The 15,506-nt window shown below is 48.5% G+C and overlaps 1 protein-coding gene across 1 annotated transcript; it reads left to right on the top strand.

The window, feature by feature from the left end:
• The first annotated feature begins 2,729 nt into the window (after nt 1–2,729).
• LOC131080273 (solute carrier family 2, facilitated glucose transporter member 3) lies at nt 2,730–13,490 on the top strand. The gene is made up of 10 exons (XM_058018452.1): nt 2,730–2,861; nt 5,755–5,850; nt 7,075–7,235; nt 7,502–7,742; nt 7,896–8,058; nt 8,677–8,864; nt 9,238–9,342; nt 9,766–9,867; nt 10,072–10,275; nt 10,782–13,490. Exons 1-10 carry the CDS (start codon nt 2,847–2,849, stop codon nt 10,956–10,958), a joined length of 1,452 nt encoding a protein of 483 aa, XP_057874435.1. The 5' UTR covers nt 2,730–2,846; the 3' UTR covers nt 10,959–13,490.
• Nucleotides 13,491–15,506: the final 2,016 nt, after the last annotated feature.

Raw genomic sequence — 15,506 nt, 5'->3', positions numbered from 1 at the left:
ACCAGTAGCTATGTATGTATTTAATCTAATCTTGAAGTTCGGGTTGCTCAGCATTTGCAACAGACTTATGTGTGTTAAGAATAAACAACGAATGAGGACATTTCAGAAGAATGCAGTCCAAAGATTGTCTCTCTGAAATGTGAATATGCTTAAAGCCTCCACAAATATGCCAACTTCTCACACTAACAAGTAAATTAATATTTCCAGAGCTAATGCCAGTTTGGGACAGATGGGTGATCAGATTCAACGTGGAGCTTCCTGTGCTTGCAAACAAATTGAAAATAAGCTAGGAAAAAGGAAAATGTACTCAAACTGGACAGAGGTGAGGTTGACATAGCTCCTTGCTCCCAGGAGCAAGGATGACCCTGTATTTCCTGGAGGCACGTGCATAAACTCACACGGTGCAGTTACACAAACAGCACCAGTGACCTCAGAGGAGGAGCTGGAGGGAGCTCCAGCAGCGGGGAAAATACATATAAATATGATAAGGTGAATCCTTCCAAGGAGCTGGGCTCAGGCAGTCTGACCACAGACACCAGTCTCTCTGGTGCTGGCACAAGGCTGCAGTCCCGCTCCTGTTGCTGGTACACACACACAGAGGTGTGTGCACGGATGGCCAGGACACCCCTGTGCCCCCAGGAGCCAAACTGGCATGGACTCACCCTCAGAGACAAGAAGACACCAGTGGTACTCACCCCTACAGAGAGCACCTCATCCCTAAGAATAGGATTTAATAGCGAGGTAGGGCAAACCGTGCTAACCAAGTGCAGGTCAGCAAGGAATTTTCATGCAAGTGTACCTTCTTCCCCCATATCTCTCCCTTTCCCCTCTTTGTTTCCTCCCCTAAACATCCCATAGTATGTCTCCGACAATCCCAAAATGCTCTTCCCCTACATCCTGTAAGGTGTCCGTGCCCCTGTACACAGCATCTCCTCTTTCGCAGTTTGAAAGGTGCTCCAGCTTTGGCCTTGTGATGAATTTCACACCTGGGCTGATGGCTCTCCTGGGCTGCTGGCCCAGGCAGGGTGTCCTTAATCCGGGTCCTCACCTGGCATTGTGTCCCTGTTTTCCTCCTGGTGTATGAAAATGGAACCTTTGAAGTGCTAATGGCTGCTGTGAGGGGCCGGGGAGTAGCTGGGACGGAGTGTTAGCTGGGGCCCTCCTTCTGCCTCTGCCATTGTCCCTCGGTGCTCCCCTGTGGGTGTGAACAGGCGCTCTTGTCACACAGCTGCGGAAGGAGGACTGCGCAGGCATCCCGTGCCCTTACACACTTCTTCTGCTAGCAAATAATATTTTTACAACAACACACAGAATACCCATGAGATATTTATCAAATAAATACAACACATAAACATTCCATGAGGGTGTTTTATCCATCACTCTCATAAATGCCATTAAATAAACGGGTATTTGTGAGGATGAGTGAAGGAAAGCCTTGACCTGTAAATTTAGTTACGTGTGGCCAGGTGGTGACACCAAATAAACAGCAGAATCGAATTTAAAATGTGATTGTTCCAGTTCCCCAGAATTTGATGGCAAAAGTGGTGTCTGGTCTCAAGGTATTTTTCCTAACAATAAAAACCAGGGTAAGTAAGTCAGCTTTTTTCCCATTGTCCTTGCCCCCAGCCCTCAGCTGCTGCTTTTTCTGAAGTCAGATTCTTAATTCAGTGAAGACTTTTACTGTTTGGCAGCACTTTTGCTTGATTCAAAGTACAGCTCTTCATTATTCTTCTGGAGGAGTTTGGCAATTGTTTGACCTGAAGGATGGACAGTAAATGTGGAGCACAGTAGCGTTTGATTGAATTATAGACTCATTGAACGGTTTGAGTTGGAGAGGACCTTTAAAATGGTAGTGACACTTTCTACTTTTTTCTCAAAGCCACATCCAACCTGGCCTTATAGACTTCCAGGGATGGGGCATCCCCAATTTCTCTGGGCAATCTCTGCCAATACTCTACCACCTTCACAGTAAAGAGTTTCTTCCTGTTTTCTAATCTAAACCTGCCCTCTGTCATTTTGAAACCATTCCCCCATACCCTGTCACTACATGCCCTTGTAAGGAAGGGGCAAGTCTGGGACCAGATCCAGCTTCAACTTCGCCTCTGTAGATTCCAGCATCGTATGAAAAGTATATTTTTGGCAACCAGACAAACAAAAAAATCCCCGAAACGCAGCTACCCAGAAGTGTACTTCATCCACAGCTTTGCGAGGTGGTGGCAGCACCCGCAGACTTAATGCTACTGCCGGTGCTGTTTGCGCGCCTGCCTCTGCACCGTCACTGCCCGCCTTGCTGCTTTATCTTACAGACCGAATAATAAAGACATTTATGTTTACATACAACACATAATAAATAAAGACGTCGCTTTACGTCACGCAGCCGCCATCGGTGCAAGCCGCCCAAAAAAACCGATTTGTGCCATTCGCGAAAGCTTCGCGCGTGGCATCCGAGGTGTGGCGGCTCCTTGCGCGGTCCCTGCGGGGCGCGGGTAGCGCGGGGCCACCGCCCCACGGCCGCCGGGCCCGCTCCATCACCGCCCCACGGCCGCCGGGCCCGCTCCATCGCCGCCCGGCCGCCCCGCACGCAGGTTCCCGTCACGGAGGGGCGTGAGCTCGGGGGGTGCTCCGTGATTGCTGTGTTTCAGCGTGGGGCAGCCGCCCCGCCCCTCCGTGTCCCCTCCCATGGCCGGGCCCATAAAGCGGCGGCGGGCGCGGGCGGTGGCGTGCGCGGGGCGGTTCGGGCAGGCTCGGGTGTGGGCGGGCGCAGCCGCCGCCGCCGCCTCTCGCGGGTTCCGTTAGGAGCGGCGGGCGGCCGTTCGCTGGCAGTCGGGCACCGGGAGCCGCCGACGATGGACACCAAGAAGGTAGGCGAGCCGTCGCGCATCCCTCTCGCCCTCTTTCTCCCCGCTGCTGCCGCCGCCGCTCGGCTCCCCGGGCTGCCGGGCGGAGGGATGCGGTCGCGGCCGGCGTTCGCCTGCGGCTCGGCGTGGGCAGGGATGCGGCGGTGGGCTCGGCGGGGCCGCTGCTCGGCCCTTCGGCGGCTCTGTCTCCGGGGGGGATGGGGGATGGAGGATGGGGACCGCACGGTTCGGGAGAGGTTGGCGCAGGTTGCGCGATCGATTTTTGGTTCCGTGCGCGTGGCCTGATGATGCACACGATGCTGTCCGCGTTGTAGGGTATTGGTCACGAGGTTTGCTTCGCTGGCGGCGCCGCACTCGGTTGGTCCCTGGGTTTAGGATGCTAAGCGGGAGATTGATGCTAAAGATTTTTTTTTTTTTTGAGTGGTAGCAGTATGACTTATAAAGGCATTTTAAAATTTCAAGAAGATGGCAGAGCGTGTCCTTCCCCTTCTTCTCATATGGAGAGCAGGGGTTATTTGTCTGCATCTCCTCGTCTGCAGCGGCGGAGTGAGCTCATGACTGCGTGTATTTGAACGTACTAAAGGAGACAGAACACATACCCGCCTGAACCTGGGGCGGGATGCCGGGGAATTACACGGGAACAGCCAGAATTGAAGAGGGCCGGCGCTCTCATCGCCATATTGATGGGAGATGAGGGCAGTGTGAGAGGATGGGGCAAAGAGAGCGTCTGGTCAAGGTCGTTCAGAGCAGCGGGGAGAGGCCACTCCTGCCGGGCTCAACAAGTTGTGCAGCTCTGGGGTTGGAGGCAGCGAGGGAGGGGAGCTGGTGAGGAGCATCTCCTGCAAACAAATGCTGCCGACGCCTGTGGTCGGAGGGAGGGGTGTTGGTTTGAATTCCGTGCTGGTGCACAGACCTCAGCCTTGAGCCTTCAGATCGAGTGGGTGTAGCTGTACTATTTCTGAGCTCCCTGTTTGCCTTTTGGGAAGCGAGGCACTTACAGCACTAACAAATGATCCATACATTAGATCACGGTCTGGCTCACTGGAGGGGATGGGTCATGCCGTGTGATGTCTAGGTGGTGGGAGGCTGGGCAGAAGATGAATAGCAGGCAGCAGCCAGGAGGAGGAAGCATGAAAGAGGGTAGAACTACTAACCCTGCAGCTCATTTATATGTCATGTAAGTGAGGGCTGCCCACAAAGCAGGGACCCTGTGGTCCCTGCAGCACCCAGAAGGAGACGGCCAGCTGTGGTCACTGCTAGCCATGACAAAGCAGAGTCCTGGAGGGAAGGTGCTCCTGTGTGAGCCATGTGGAGAGCTGGGGTTTGTCTGCAGCTTTGCCATACCTGCTGGATAGAGATGACCTGGCCTGGAGTCCCAAAACTGTTTAGATATTATAATGCATTTTTTGCAGGCATCGAGTTGCTTTGGAAGAGCTGTGTCCTTGTGGTTCTGTGCCAAATTTTCTTGAGATAAAAATGAGGGGAGCGGTCACAGGGTGCCAGGGAGAATGCCTGGCCTGCCTAGGGTGTGTTCAGGTTTGAATGCACCTCCGTGCTCATCTGGCCCGTGTCCATTTTGTCGCCACCACTGACCTGGGCAGGAGGACATTTACATGATGTAGGTCGGTGGAGGAAGTTGTGCCTGAGAGTCCTTTCCCCAAATGTTGCTTATTGAGGCAGAACTGGTTGTGTCTGAGGGTCGTGCAGGCCAGAAGCACATACACACTTGGCTTGAAAGATTGGTGGAGGTGGCACAAGCACTGTATAGCAGGTTATTGTCCAAAACTTTGGGCAGTTTTGAGAGCTGCTACTCCTGGAGCTGAGCTAGAAAGTGAGGGACTGGAGGAGCTGTGACAGTGGGCCCCACCTAGTAGTTTTCTCTGCCAGGCTTAAGTACAATAATTGGAAAGTCTTGGAAAAGGAACTGTTAATATTTTTGGAAAAGCTTCCAAACCTCCTGAGATGGGAAGGAACACAATCTTTCTGAATTGTGCCAACTCAGGCAGTGTCTGCCTAAGTGCCAACTCCTGAGTCACCTGCTCCCCCACACCTCCCTCACTCGGAGCTGGCTTAAATGCTACAAGCTTTAACAATGAATAAAATGTCAGATGCTTTTTGCTGACACTTCAATTTCTCTGTGGGACTTCTGAGGTTGGTCCCTCAACTTTCCCTATGGGTCTAAGGGCTCAGCAGTTTTTATTTCAATTTACTAGAGATTCAGGTACACTGAAACTTCAGGGAGTGTGCTTCATGTAAGATACCAACTATTGCCACAGCTTAAAGAAAAATAGACGGGGAGCTCGGTAGCAACTGCTGCCACCTCTTGATGCAGCCGCTGTGCCAGTGCCCTGGGGCAGGGATGGGAAGCCCTAGCCTGGGAAAAACAAGCCTGTTGCCGAAGAGAGTGCGTGTTGTAACTGTTGTGAGTGACTGCCAGTGTAGCTCGTGGCCAGATCCGAGACTCAATTTATGGGAACTTGTCAGCTGGCTCAGGGAAGAGTTAGACCTTTCTTTCATGACATGCCAGAGATCAGCAAAAGCTGCTGTAAAGCAGATCAACCCAAAATAACAGCCACTAATGCAGGCAGTGTATTTGTTACTGATGAGCTGAGAATAGTTGCTGAAGGTCAGGAGATAACAAAGGGGAGGCCCTGACAAACCCTCCTACTTGTAGCCGCAGAACTTTTCATGCTGTACAGTTGCATCTCCCTTTCCAGGGAGGGGGATCCGAGGGATGCAACTGGTACTCACCCTCGCTGGATAAAAGCCCATTCCCTGCCCTCAGAGCACTTGCACGGAGCCACCTCTGAGCTGCAGCTGCTGTTTATGCTGAAGAGAAGCTCAAGTTGTGTGGAAAGCCAAATTAACTAAATAATTGTTCCCTCTCTTGCCACAGAAACTCACAGCCCCTCTCATCTATGCGGTTTCCATTGCTGCCATCGGATCCCTCCAATTTGGATACAACACCGGTGTCATCAATGCCCCTGAGAAGGTGAGAGGAAGGGGGAGGTGGGATGGGTGAGTTGCTGATGGGACCACAGTGGTGTAGAAAGGAGAGGGCCTGTCTCCCAAGTAAATTTGGTTTTGGTTTATGAAGTCAGTAAGGTATTAAAACCCCCGTTCAAATACAATACTGAACAGGAAGAACAAAGTTTTGGGGAGGGCGGAGAGCAAACAGAGGGGTTAATTCTCTTAATTAGAGGCACAGGAAGGGCAGGAGGGTTCCATCTGCCATACGTGGTATGTGGAGGAATGTGAGCTGCCTCAGTTTTGAGTCAGAATAAACCAACCACGGCAGAAGGAATGTAGAGAGCAGTGTGCAGAAAACAGTTAAAGGTTGGTAGGAATTACAGCTGCCCTAATTTAGTTTATTTCAAGTTTATTTTACTTGTTTATTCATTCCTTGTGTTAAGTATAGATTCAGTGCTTGTAAAAGGGTTGTGACTTGGACATTTGACCAAATCATCCCATGACTGTAGGCTAAGAGGTGAAGAAAATGAGAGATGTGCTTTTTGTGTAACTTTAAGATGGTTCCTCTGTCAAGAACTGAGTCACGAATACCACATCCACCCTCTCTCCGGGAAGAGATGTTCACCACGGGATGGGGGATGGGGTCAGTCCTCCCTAGTTAATGTCCTGCTGCCATCTGCTGGGGGCACACACTCCATCCCCCCTGCCCATGCCAGAATTTACCTCACCGGCTAGGAGGATGCCTTGGGAAATCAGCAATGTGGCCCTGTCACATCCCCTCTGAGACAGCATTATGTAAGAAATAAACAATTTTTCAGGCTTACTTCAGTGAAGCCTTGTGTGTCTCCAGCTATTTCTATACCAGAAATCCCATCCCTGCTGTCGATGTTTTGGTATTGCCAGAAATGTTCCCATCCACTCACTGGTCATGTTTTCTTGTTCCCTTTCATTCCCAACTCCCAAGAACCACCAGTGACTCATCTGAAATATTCAGAAGATAAGCCTGTTCTCATTAATAAACACTGCTGTCCTGCGGCTACCCTGCCTGCCCCTCCACTCAGTGAAGCACTGTCCCTCATCATACTGAGCTACTTCTGTGCCCTTGTCTTTCCCTTGTATCACTTGTTGCTGCCTTGCTGGGTCTCTCTCATGGTAGCAGGAAGCAGAAGGAAGGCAGTCTCCCCTCTCCCACGTGTAAAATGCCCCCCTCTGGATTGTAATTCTTGCTACCTGACTCCTCTTGCAGATCATCCGGGGCTTTTTCAACAGAACCCTGTCAGAAAGGAGCGGGTCGGCGGCCTCCCAAGAACTACTCACCTCCCTGTGGTCACTTTCTGTGGCCATCTTCTCAGTAGGAGGAATGATTGGCTCATTCTCAGTCAGTCTCTTTGTAAACAGATTTGGCAGGTAAGCTGGGAAGCGGGGGATGCAAGCGTTTGGAGAAATTTTCCCTTTACAAAGGAGTGGTGGGAGGAAGAGGGCCAAGGTGGGGAGAGATTGTGTGGGCTGCAAAAAGGATTGCAGGCCAAGGCAGGATCTGAATGAGAATTACTCCATTCTGTTCCCACCCCTGAGATGGGCGATCATGGGCGGGTTTACATTTAGCCCTCTCCTGATGATTTTCCTGCTGTATTGCCAGTTTAAGTTCAATCTTGACATCTTTACCCTGGCAGGAGGAACTCCATGCTGCTTGTCAATGTCTTGGCCTTTGCTGGTGGCCTTCTCATGGCCTTCTCTAAGGCAGCAGGATCGGTGGAGATGTTCATCATTGGCCGCTTTGTCATCGGCACCTTCTGTGGCCTGTGCACCGGCTTTGTGCCCATGTACATCAGCGAAGTGTCGCCCACCAGTCTCCGTGGAGCCTTCGGCACCCTCAACCAGCTGGGCATTGTTGTGGGCATCCTGGTGGCTCAGGTAGGCCTGGCACAACCTGATCCTGCCCTCACGTGGGGTGAGGAGGGCTTTACTTGCCATCAGGGGCAGAGTGTGGATCCTGTCGTACTGGGGTGGGGGTGAGGAATTGAAGTGTTTGAAGTCACTCTTATTTCTCTTCTGTCCTTGGTGTAGATCTTTGGACTGGAGGCGATCATGGGCACTGAAGGTCTTTGGCCAATGCTTTTGGGCTTCACAATCCTCCCAGCAATCATTCAGTGTATTGGTCTTCTGTTCTGCCCTGAAAGCCCCCGCTTCCTATTGATCAACAAGATGGAGGAGGAGAAAGCCCAAGCAGGTAAGAACTCATCTCAAAGGGGCAGGGCAGTGTTCTGGCTCCCAGCCTGCACTGAGCTTGAGTGGGAGGCCAGGACTGATCCTGGTGCCTGTGGTGAATTAGGGTGTGACTGCCGGAGGGCATCAGGCCTGGCCTACCTTCCCATCCTTTAGGTTGCACCAGTGCCAGGAAGCATGAAAAACCTGGCATCCCAACAGAGGCTGCAGGTGGGATCAAGATGTGAGGAGTGGCACCTAGCCTGGTGGGATGTAGCAGGACCAGCTGCTGCTGAAAGGCAGGAAGTAGGCTGGCATTTAACAGGAGCTTGGAGGGCTGGGGTCAGCTCTAGCAAGAGTCTGAACAGAAATTCAGGATCAAACATAAGCTTGAAGATCAATAAACGTGAGCAGGACCTGGGCCTGGTTTCTGTGCTGTTCACAGCACCCTGACCTCTGGGTTGAAAAGAAGAGCAAGGCTGGCAGCAGAGGCTTGGCCTTTCCATACAGCAGGCCTCAACACCAGCTGGGGGTGTTGAGTCTTCCTCCCGTGCCCTCCCTGCAGCAGCAGGATGGGACACACACCTGCCCTGGCCAGTAGGTGTGTATCTCATGCCTGGTGTCTTTGGATTCTTCCCTCCAGTTCTCCAGAAGCTCCGTGGCGATCGAGATGTATCTCAAGACATCGAGGAGATGAAAGAAGAAAGTGCTAAAATGTCCCAGGAAAAGAAAGTAACTGTGCCTGAGCTCTTCCGTTCTCCAAACTACCGTCAAGCCATTATCATTGCCATCATGCTGCAGCTCTCCCAGCAGCTCTCAGGCATCAATGCTGTGAGTTACCTTGCTGTCCCATCTTCTGGGCCTCCCTTATCTCTGGCTAAGCTTGCACTTGCTACCGGTGTGGAGAGAACTCCAAGTCCCAAAACATCTTTTTGCCTTGAATGGAGGTCACTGTTTTGTCATTTGGCAAAGATGCTGAGATGGAAAGTGGATATTGTGACTTTCACTTTGTCCACGTGCACCCTGGTGAGGCACTGCAGCCTTGCACCAAGTGAATGAACCTTGACTGGAAGCATGCTGTTTTATAGTGTGGAGTGCTGCTTAGAAACTCCCTGATGGGAGTGCAAGGTGGTAGGCAGAGGATGAGGGACATGCTCTCAACCATGGAATCGTGACTCTGTCCAACTTTCTCTTCTCTTGCAAGGTATTCTACTATTCCACGGGGATTTTTGAACGAGCTGGTATCACACAGCCTGTCTATGCCACCATTGGAGCCGGTGTGGTGAACACAGTCTTCACTGTGGTGTCGGTGAGTGGGACAGGGCTGTGTCTGCCTGGGTGTGTCCCTGGCTGGTGGCACTACAGACAAGGAGCCAGGTGGTGGCAAAGCACTGGGCTGTGCACTGACCTGTGGGAGCAAAGACCAGCATGCATCAAAGGCGTGGTGGGAGGAGAGATGGGCAGAAAGAGATGTTGTTATCTTAGATGAAAGAGAATGTAGAAAAGGAGAGCACGTGGGGAAAAGAGTGATGAGAGGGAGCAGCAGCAAGAACCAGAGTGGAAGAACTTGTGCTGACAATGGAGCAGCCTGGTGATGGGCACTGAGATCATCATGGTCTCTGAGGTTTATGGGCAGATAAGGAGAAGATGCAGGAGATACTGAGTGAGGAGGTTGGTCCTGCTTTTCTGCCAAAGTAATGGACATTTTTTCCTTCTGCCTTCTCCTTTCCAGCTGTTCCTGGTGGAGCGTGCTGGCCGCCGGACTCTCCATTTAGCTGGTTTGGGTGGCATGGCTGTGTGTGCTGCTATTATGACTGTGGCTTTGGCTCTGAAGGTGAGTGATGGGTGTTATTGTCCAGGCTGACCCCAGCAGGAACCTATAAGAAAACACATCTGCTTTTCTCTGCAATACTGCCCTGTAGGCAGGTAGAGCCAAGTGTGCAATGGAAAGAGCAATTTTATAACTCTGGGAACTGCTACAGTGTTTGCAGTGCAGCTAGAGATGAGGTTGTGCTGATCATACTTTGTTCCCTTGCAGGACGTCGTGGACTGGATCAGATACATCAGCATTGTTGCCACTTTTGGCTTTGTGGCTCTTTTTGAGATTGGCCCTGGCCCTATCCCGTGGTTCATTGTGGCAGAACTCTTCAGCCAGGGCCCACGACCTGCAGCTGTGGCAGTGGCTGGTTGTTCCAACTGGACCTCAAATTTCTTGGTGGGAATGCTCTTCCCCTATGCCGAGGTAAGTCCTGGTTTATGAAGCAGTGTGAAAGCACTGCACCATTGGAAGAGGTGTCCAGAAAAGCAGTAGAATCTGTGTCATTGAAGAGTTTGGCACGTGACTATATATGACCTTTAATAGCTTAGCCTCTCCTAGAAATTGTCCCTGCTTTGGGAAGAGGGCTGGTGAGTCTTCCAGAGGTCTCTGAGTCAGTGTTATGATTGTTACTGGAGGCTGTTGTTCACCTTATATTCTGCTGTTTTAACTGGTTGCAGCTTACAAATATTTGCAGGAGCCATCTTAGCACATCATTGCTTTTGCTTTAAATGCATCAATTTTGGTCACCCTCAGGAAGATTAAAGACTTCTAGAAGCCCATAGGAATGTGATTTCAATTTTTAAAATGCTGTGGTGAGGAAAAAGTCAGTAAGGGCACTGCTGGAGAAAGGTGTTGGAATTTTAACCTCTCAACAGCAAATGACCTTACATGTAATATGAAAAAAAATCTTGTGTGTGTTCTCCCTGCAGAAACTATGTGGCTCCTATGTCTTCCTCATCTTCCTTGTTTTTCTGGTCATCTTCTTTGTCTTCACCTTCTTCAAAGTGCCAGAGACCAAGGGCAGGACTTTTGAAGAGATCTCCAGAGTCTTTGAAGGACGAGGAACCGGCTCACCCCAGAAGATGGAGATGAACAAAGCTGCCTAAGAGCCACGATGATGCACCCATTCTTTAACTCTTTCATGCTTAAAGAGTCATTAAAGGAATGAGCAAAGAAAACCATGAGAACTGGGACGTTTTTCCCCTCCTCAATTGCTGCTATATTCTTCTTTTCACCCACATGCTCGCCCATTCTGCCAGGCTTGCCAGCATTAAGCAATTCTGATATGGGTGATCTGCCATACTGGAAAGCACCTGGTCCTTGCAAAAATAATCTCATCTTTCCTGCCACAAACACCAGGAGAACAGAGAAGAGCTGGCAATATTTTTACTTTTCTCACATAAAATTGCCATTTGGGGTTAACATACTTATGCACACAGTGACCTTTATGTATTTGACCCTATATACTATTTTTGTAGTGAGTTGAAGTGACCCGCTAAACAAGTCCCCAGCCCTTTGAGTCTGCTCTGTGTGTGTGTATGGTGTTACACTGGAATTTAGCAAGCTTACCAAAAAGCCATCGTGCTTTTTCCTATCCAGTGTGCACTCTTTTTAGCCTCAGGAAAAAGGGGACCAAGTCACATGCATATTTTTTCCTGCTCTTTTATTTTTTGTATAGACAGACTGAAAGCATACTTTACTTCAGTTTATTTATTTGTATGTCACTTTGTAAATATTTATTTTTTTAATGGTGTACAAAAATGTACAGATAAAGAAATTGGAGAGGTTTAAGAGAAATAGCTATTCTAACAAAAGATGCTGTAGACTTGAGGTGCAATAAGACTGTAAAGGGGAAATGTACTAAAAGGAGGTTGAGCATTTTAGGTGGTATGTACAGCAGAGCCAATTATGCACATCACCTTGAAGTTATTTGTGCCCTCTGGAAAGAAATTCGAGGATTTCTGTACTTGTGAGAAGAGGTATGTTTCTGCACTAAAATCTCTGTTATTAGGGATTTTTGGTGGCTGTTTTAAATAATTGTTCTCAAGTGTTGATGAGAGTGTGATATTGCATCTTAAAATGGGTTTTGTTGGATTATGTTTTCACACATGGTTTTAAGCGTTCTATGGATGACCGAGGGTGGTGATTGCAAACCAGAAGGTAGTTTTTCCTGCCTTCTCTTAATTTTATTTCTTTTTGGCTTCTCTGTTATAGTCTAGTACATCATAAGTTCTGAAACTTGCAGATTGTCATTTAAAGGAGCGCAAGGGTAAAGATTATTTTTCATAGCTGTATTTTCTTAGCAGTTGTTCCTATAAATATTACAGAGGGTCAGGTAGCATGACCCTCCTGGACACAGGCATGCTCAGTTGTGGTACATGTTAGTTCATGAGAGTAGAGATGCAGGACTAGACACCAGAGCTACTGGAATTTGCTGGTTTAGCAGTGCGAAAGGTCTGTAGTGCGCAGTCCCCTGCTTGGTTGAAGGCCAGGTGTTTTTTGCCCCATATATCCTCTCTGGAAGGTCTGCATGATGTTGTGGTGCTCACCAGTGTGCTTTGTAGATGTGTACAGCTCTGTTATAGTGCCTCTGTTCTAAGAGATGTGGCAGGCAGTAATTGTTCATCAGTAAATGTTGGTCTCCTTGCTTGTCATTCCATGGGCAATTGAGTTTGTGTTCCTCACCCTTGCTGCCAAGCTAGCTCAGGCAAGCAAAAAGTAGTGCCTAGGGTACACTTGCAGTCAAGGAGGGGCAGCTTTAATCCCTGCAGTGTTCTGTGACAGGCTCCAGGCCCGTGCCTGTCCAGACCTGCACAAAATATCTAAAGGTAGCACAGAGGTAGGTCCAGTTTACACTCCTGCTCTTCTGAGATCAAGCTGCAGTTTTTGAATGGGTCAGACTTGGGTCGACCTGCAGGAATTCATCACTGGATATCCTAGAAAAGAATTAGGCCCACAGGTTCTGAGATGGTAAAAGGAAGAAAGGTTGGAATGACAGCAAGACTTTTGCAGCATGGATAGCCCAAGCTTTCTTGCCAACATAGTGCTTCAGAGCAGGTTAGAGAAATTCCCATTGATGTATATTCTGGGGGGTCTGTCTGACATTTTTAGTAACTAGTGATGACATTTCTACCTTCCCTAATGAGAAACAGTTGCAAAGATCAGTTAAATTTGCTGCTGTTAAATGCTCCCTGTGAATTAATTTGAAATGCCCCAGCTTTGCACAATGTAATCATATTACATCCAGTTTTCCCAAGCTTTTTATTGAGGCTTACATTCCAGATATTTATTCACAGAAGTATTACATAAGATGTCTCTCCCAATTTTGATATTTGGCTTAGTTACATAGATTTCTGTGCCCTTCCTTTGGCCCTCCAGCACATCCAGACATGATATTTCTGTATGGGTCTCTGTATGTTAGGAAATTCCCCACACAGCTGTGCATAAGAGCATTCCATACTTTGCATCAGATGTGTGTTGGCTTGGACCGAAATGTGTAGGCCTATTTTTCTTAATTTCTTTTCCTGTAATGGCATTGTGAATATTTCTGATGGATTTTATATGCTTATTAATGTGGTTGTTTCCTGGTTTTGAAATAAAAAATATGAAATAAATACCTGATTTGGATTTTACCTTTATCTTGTAGGTCTTCTCTTATTCTTTTATCAAAGCCTGGGGCTGCATCCTGAAATATCACCAGCATCTACGCTGCAACCTTTCTGGGTTGCTAGGCACTCTGGAGTTACTGTTTTATCCCTGGAAGTGATAATTTCTCTCAGCTTCTATGCAAATCACCTATAATTCCCTTACTACTATTTCTTAGCAATTTTTAAACTAAAGATGTGCTTCTCTGCTTCTTGTTTGCCCAAATCCTTTTTGTTTATGTGCAAATACTTTTCCAATGTAACAGGAAGGGAGAGGAGAAGTGGCTGGAGGATATGAATCTTGCCCAGAGCTAAAGAAGGTGAGGCTTCTGCCCCTGCTCTGTTCCCACTGCACTCCTCACCTTCTCTGCCAGGAGGGAGGAGAAGGACCCCTTTCCCCTGTAGCTGCTTTCCTCCCTCTGTTTGGGGTGTGACCTTCATGTCCTCCTGTGAGATTGTGCCACTGTACACTCAGCAGTGAATAGTGGAAAGGAGCAGAGGGATGGAGAAAAAAACCCACTGCCTCAGGAGCTGATCCTGTAGCTCAGGGCCTGCAGCATTCCTTGGACTACTCTCAGGTCTTTGGGCTGCTCTCAAAAATTATGTGAACAGAATATCTTTCAGGAGAAGAGGATGGGCTTAAGTGAAAGGAAGGAAAAGATGGCAGACACCAGAGTACCTTAGAGCAGGAATATGGCTAATATAACTCCAGAGTCAGCAGGCTGCTCAAAGCCTAAAACAAAGAGAAGGTAGGGAGCAATGTAAAGTCTGGAAAAGCTCAGCAGAGCAGGGATCCCATGAAGCCTTTCTGAAAGCTGCTGCTGCTGGCTGCTGTGTGCTCCCAGCTCATGCCTGTGTTTTGCTAAGCTTGGTATGCAACCAGCCTTGGAGCTGGGGAGTGCCCTGGGCTAATCTGTCTAGGATTGTTTTTCAATTCTAGCTCAACTACAAAAATAAAGCCCAGCTATCCAAACTCATAAGCATATCCAGCTCAAACTTAACTCTTAACATTTCAGTCTTCTTTGTCAAAGTGGATGCAGAGAACAAAATCACTTGTGGCCTAAGCATGTGATTCACTGAGCACTAAATTAATCTTTTGTGTAGCATTTGTGATAAAATTTGGATTAGGGAACAAGGCTTTGCTTTAGATCTGCTTATTAAAATTGTAAGGAAGCTTCAAATGGAAAACCTATTTCCAATTAAATGCTTTGAATGCAATTTAATGGTTTGAGGATGGGCTGTTTTCAGCTGGAAGTGTTCATCCCATCCAAGTGAGCATGTAGGCAGTACTTGTGGCCACCACAATACCCCACAGAAATTATTCATTGACAAGTTCTTGGAATGAAACTGATGCTGAATGGATAGGAGAAGAACCCCCAGGGTCTCAAGTGACATCAGCCATGTCAAAGGTTTCAGTGCTGTTTTACAGGCTGGAGCACAATAAAGTGTCACAGCATCACTGCCAACATCTGTTGCTTTCTGCCTGTGTTATTTCTGATTAATGTCTTTGCATACCAGCCAAGAACAGCAGTTTATTTCTGTGAGAAGAAATGTGGGAGAAAAGCCTCCAGCAAATAACATTTTATTGGAGGCACATTTCCCTGCTCCATGTCCAGTGCAAAAATCTTTTAATTTGATTTTCTGTTCTGAAAAGAGGACACATTTTAGACACCTCAGTAGCTGGGGAGATATGGGGCAACTTGTCCCTTGGGAAGGTGTCTGGGTGAGAGCACAGGCAGAAGACTGCAGTCTTACCTCTGAGCAAAGTCACTAACCCCTTCTTTGAGGGTTACTTCAAGAAGGAACATTTGCCAGTTTGGTGGGGGACTGTGCCATCACTGCTTTCATTTGAGAGGAAAGAAGGTGTGGACACACTGCCAATGTCATTGTGATGGGCCACAGTGGAGCAGCATCAAGTGACTCACCACAACATTTTTTCCCACTGCACACATTGTGAGCAAGGTCCTGCCAGCAGGTAAATCAAATGCACGTTTTGTTGCACAGAAAATT

The sequence above is a fragment of the Melospiza georgiana genome, chromosome 2 (assembly GCF_028018845.1).
Source record: "Melospiza georgiana isolate bMelGeo1 chromosome 2, bMelGeo1.pri, whole genome shotgun sequence".
NCBI classification, from domain to species: Eukaryota; Metazoa; Chordata; class Aves; order Passeriformes; family Passerellidae; genus Melospiza; species Melospiza georgiana.
This window is presented reverse-complemented; position numbering and strand designations above follow the sequence as displayed.

Bases quoted from the DNA above. Each gene is read 5' to 3' on its own strand.
- LOC131080273 (XM_058018452.1), top strand. The intron at 9,343-9,765 runs GTGAGTGGGACA...TCTCCTTTCCAG, and splicing joins CAGTCTTCACTGTGGTGTCG to CTGTTCCTGGTGGAGCGTGC. The intron at 9,868-10,071 runs GTGAGTGATGGG...GTTCCCTTGCAG, and splicing joins CTGTGGCTTTGGCTCTGAAG to GACGTCGTGGACTGGATCAG.